We start from the raw sequence: 3,768 nt of genomic DNA on the forward strand, positions 1-3,768 counted from the left end.
TTCATCCTGGATGAGCAACTTTTGGTAAACGATTGAAAACAATAGAGTGGATGGACAAAGAGCTTTTTTAGATAGAAACAACCAAAAAATTCAGACGAAGCCTTATACAAGTGAACACTTGGGGTTAAGGGCCTTGCTCAGGGGCCCAGGAGTGGCAGTTTGGTTTTCGATTTGAACTCACAACCTTTTTGACCAAAAGTTCTCACTAAGATACCACCTCCTAGCAGATTAGAGGAGTAATAGTCAGATAGTCTCAAAACGAGGCACAGCAAATCTGTTGCTGTAATTGAGTTTTTGTGTACTTTTACTTTTTAAAGTAGTTTTTAAAATCTGTAATTTAACTTTTCATTACTTACATTTATGCCATTTGGACTTATCCAGAGTGACTTACTGACTCAGACAACTGAGCACGTGAGAGTCAAGGGCCTTGCTCAAGGGCCCCACAGTGGCAGCTTGGTGGTGCTTGGATTTGAACTCAGGACCTTCCGATCCAAAGTGTTTTGTTTGACATATTGTACTTAACTAAACTTTAAATTGCATCTGCTACTTAGTGAAAAAATTTAAAAAATAAAATAAAACAAAAAGAGGAAGACCAAGGAGGAGGTTTATGGATGTGGTGAGGGAAGACATGCAGGTGGTTGGTTTAAAAGTGGCAGATGTAGAGGACAGAGTGAGTTGGAGACGGATGATGGTGACCCCTAAAGGGAGCAGCCAGAAGAAGAAGAAGAAGAAGAAGAAGAAGAAGACAAACCTAACAAACAAGTAGGGAACAACATGAGGGAACAATGAGGACATCTGGTGGACAAAGGGATCAACGTTAGGCAAACCCCTGACAGGAACGCAATTCCTGCCAAATTCTTGTTACTTTTTCCTACATAACACTTTGATAGAGATGAACGAGAGCAGCAAAATGATACTAGGATTCAGAAATTTTTTTAATGGTGTAATAAAAAAAAAGGAAGCATGACAGAACATAAGATCAGCTGGGTTCAGTACAGAACTTCACTTTTACCAAAAAAGTCCTCATATGAAAACGCACCTGAGAATCCACTCCTATAGTCTGCTTTTCTTACCTGAACTTGTTTTTTTGTATTAATATGAGCTTATTTACGGTACCTGAATATAATATTGCCACGTGTTAGCCTCAAATCCTGTAGTCCCCTGATACAAGTGGGTCTTCAGCTTATTCTCTGATGATCCGTCCTATTGTAAAGGTGAGGAGGCCGGAGCAGGGCGCGCGTCCACGCAGCCGGAGTAATGCAGCCGTTTGTGAAAACAGGAAGGAAGTACCATTCTGCAGCGAACAGGAAGAATACCGACTGCCCCGCCAACGCCTGTCTCTACGCAGAGAGCGCTGAGACACAACAAGACATTCCTGCACAGACATTTCTCACGTCTTTTCGGTTTTTCCCCTCCAAACTTCCTTGTGTGGGTTTTTACTGGGTGTGGCAAAAGTTGTGATGAATTAAGACAGATTTAGGATCTCAGCGACATTCTTCAAATATCCAGCAAACGGTCTGCATTTTTTTGCGCTTGTTTTCATAGTCAGTGGTTGAGAACTTCACAATATAAACATAGCAACACCTTGAAAATCAACTTAGCGGTGGTTACGCTACACTTTTCAGTCAGTCGACTCCCATCCGTATACCTGCGAACGCTAGAAAAAAGGAAAACATACGCAAATTTCACAGCGTGACAACGTTTGTTGACGCTTTTCAAACTCTGACCTGCAAATTCTTGACACATTACAACGCAAAAAAATAATCTGACTGATCAAGGAAGAGATGTGAATGACTTGCAGCAGAACTTGTCGGAAAAATGTAAAACAAATTACAAAAAATGTTGAAAGTCTAGCGTGAGCTTTCCTGTAATCTGGGGCGCAACCCAACTGTAACTTTCTCTTTTTTTTGGTTAAGTAGCCAACTCATTGCCCTAATTCCTAATATTTATACCTAATCTTCAATGACAGCGCGACATTTAACCGGCGTTTCCTCCATGTTGGATTTTCTGAAGTCTCACGTGATACGAATTCAACAAACTCGACCCACATAGCAATTTTTCTCTGGCCTAGCTCCGGCCCACACAACCAGCTTTCGCTTGGCCCACATACCGCAATGAATTACGGTCCTAGTGTGGACCAGGTCTGGATTCCAGACAAGGGCCACACATGGGCCATAACTGACCCAAGTCTCAGCCAAGTTAAATACCCATAACTGGTCCTAAATGACATCTGGCCCATGTCTTGTGAGCTGCCTTAAAAACGGTACCACCTCTGCCAAACCGGGCCATGTTTGGCCCACATGCTGTATGGCAGTGCTGGATGAATGCCAGCTGTGCCAGATGAATGGCAAATCTGGGCCAAATTTGTTTGCTGACTGGGTCTAACCATTTTCAGCAAAGTGTGAAATTTTGCTTACTGTTTGTTTTCTAGTTTCGAGCTTTTGCATTTATACAGACGGACATTTCATTTTATTTTTATTGTCAGGGTGTGGCATTTATAATGGTACGTTCACCTTCATGTAGTTTGTGAGGTTCTCCAGTGAAGTCCATCAACACATTATCTGTGTAAAATCTGCTTTGAGACAATGTTCATTGTTAAAAGCGCAATACAAATAAAAATGAATTAAGTTGCCTCTGAAAATTAGTCTACATTTGGGAACACATTGTATATATAGCATGTGGTTCTGTTAGCACAGAGTTGGAGGTACACAGTTGTAAAGGACGTCATTGGATGCAATTGGTAGCATGACATTTTTCCTTTCGCTTGAACTAGGAGACATGTTTCAGCATGAAAATCACAAAGCCAGCTCCATGAAGTAGCAGATCTGTGTAATAGTAGTAGATGAGTGTCCTGCTGTAGATCTATAAACCCAACCTCGACACCTTTTGGGATAACCGGACCACTGACTGCACCCCAGACCTCCTCACCAAACCTGACTTTAATAACACTTTGTTGGGTGAATGAATCTCCACAAATCTCCATAAAATCTAGTGGAACATCTTCCCAGAAGAGTGGAGTCTAAATGTGGAATGGGATGTTTAAAAAGCACACGATATTTTGCTTATCCACATTTATACTATTCATACAACTGAGCAGCTATAGGGTTAAGGGCCTTGCTCAGGGGCCCAGGAGTGGCAGCTTGGTGGGGCTGGGAATCGAAATCAAACTCTTCGGATCAGAAGCCCAACGCCTTAACCAATTAGCAACCACTTTCCCATCGATTAGGATCAAAGTTTTTGAACTTTTAACATTGTCAAAACAGTTTGGGTCCATTTTTATTTCCACACAAGTACAGAATCTAATAATTGTACATAAATATACACAATGGGATTGTGTTCTTTTCTAAATATTCAGAGATGCATTGTATTAAATCCTTTAACCCACTGTATTCTTTTTTTTACTTGTTTACCTAAAAACAATCACCCATTTGTTGGGAAATAAAATAATTGAAGATAAGAGTCGGACTGTTCTTACACCACACTGCGTGGGAGTTTATTAATGTCCCGATTTCTCAGCTAATTTCAAAGCATACAAAGTATTCAGGCTAAAGAAAGACAAAAAAAAACGTTAAAATACCACAGCATTACACATTTTGAAACGGTCAGAAGGTGTTTTTAGAACACACCGGGTGACGTCTCGTCTTGAGACAAACTCACGTTCATGTCAGTTCATGTCCCATTTCTCTCATGAATAATTTATTTTGCCAAATATTGTACACATTTTCAGGAATTTAGACATCATTCAAGGATATAACACATTCTTCGCCT

At 40.7% G+C, this 3,768-nt stretch overlaps 1 protein-coding gene across 1 annotated transcript in view; it reads left to right on the forward strand.

Annotated features, from left to right (window-relative positions):
- The window catches only part of lnp1 (leukemia NUP98 fusion partner 1), an 8,576-nt gene extending 5,125 nt beyond the window's left edge, over positions 1 to 3,451 (forward strand). Inside the window, exon 4 of the mRNA XM_046848651.1 lies at positions 1,215 to 3,451. Within this exon, the coding sequence (XP_046704607.1) occupies positions 1,215 to 1,358 (144 nt within the window). The 3' untranslated portion in view covers positions 1,359 to 3,451. The remainder of the gene's footprint in view (positions 1 to 1,214) is intronic.
- Positions 3,452 to 3,768: the final 317 nt, after the last annotated feature.

The sequence above is a fragment of the Silurus meridionalis genome, chromosome 1 (assembly GCF_014805685.1).
Source record: "Silurus meridionalis isolate SWU-2019-XX chromosome 1, ASM1480568v1, whole genome shotgun sequence".
NCBI lineage: Eukaryota > Metazoa > Chordata > Actinopteri > Siluriformes > Siluridae > Silurus > Silurus meridionalis.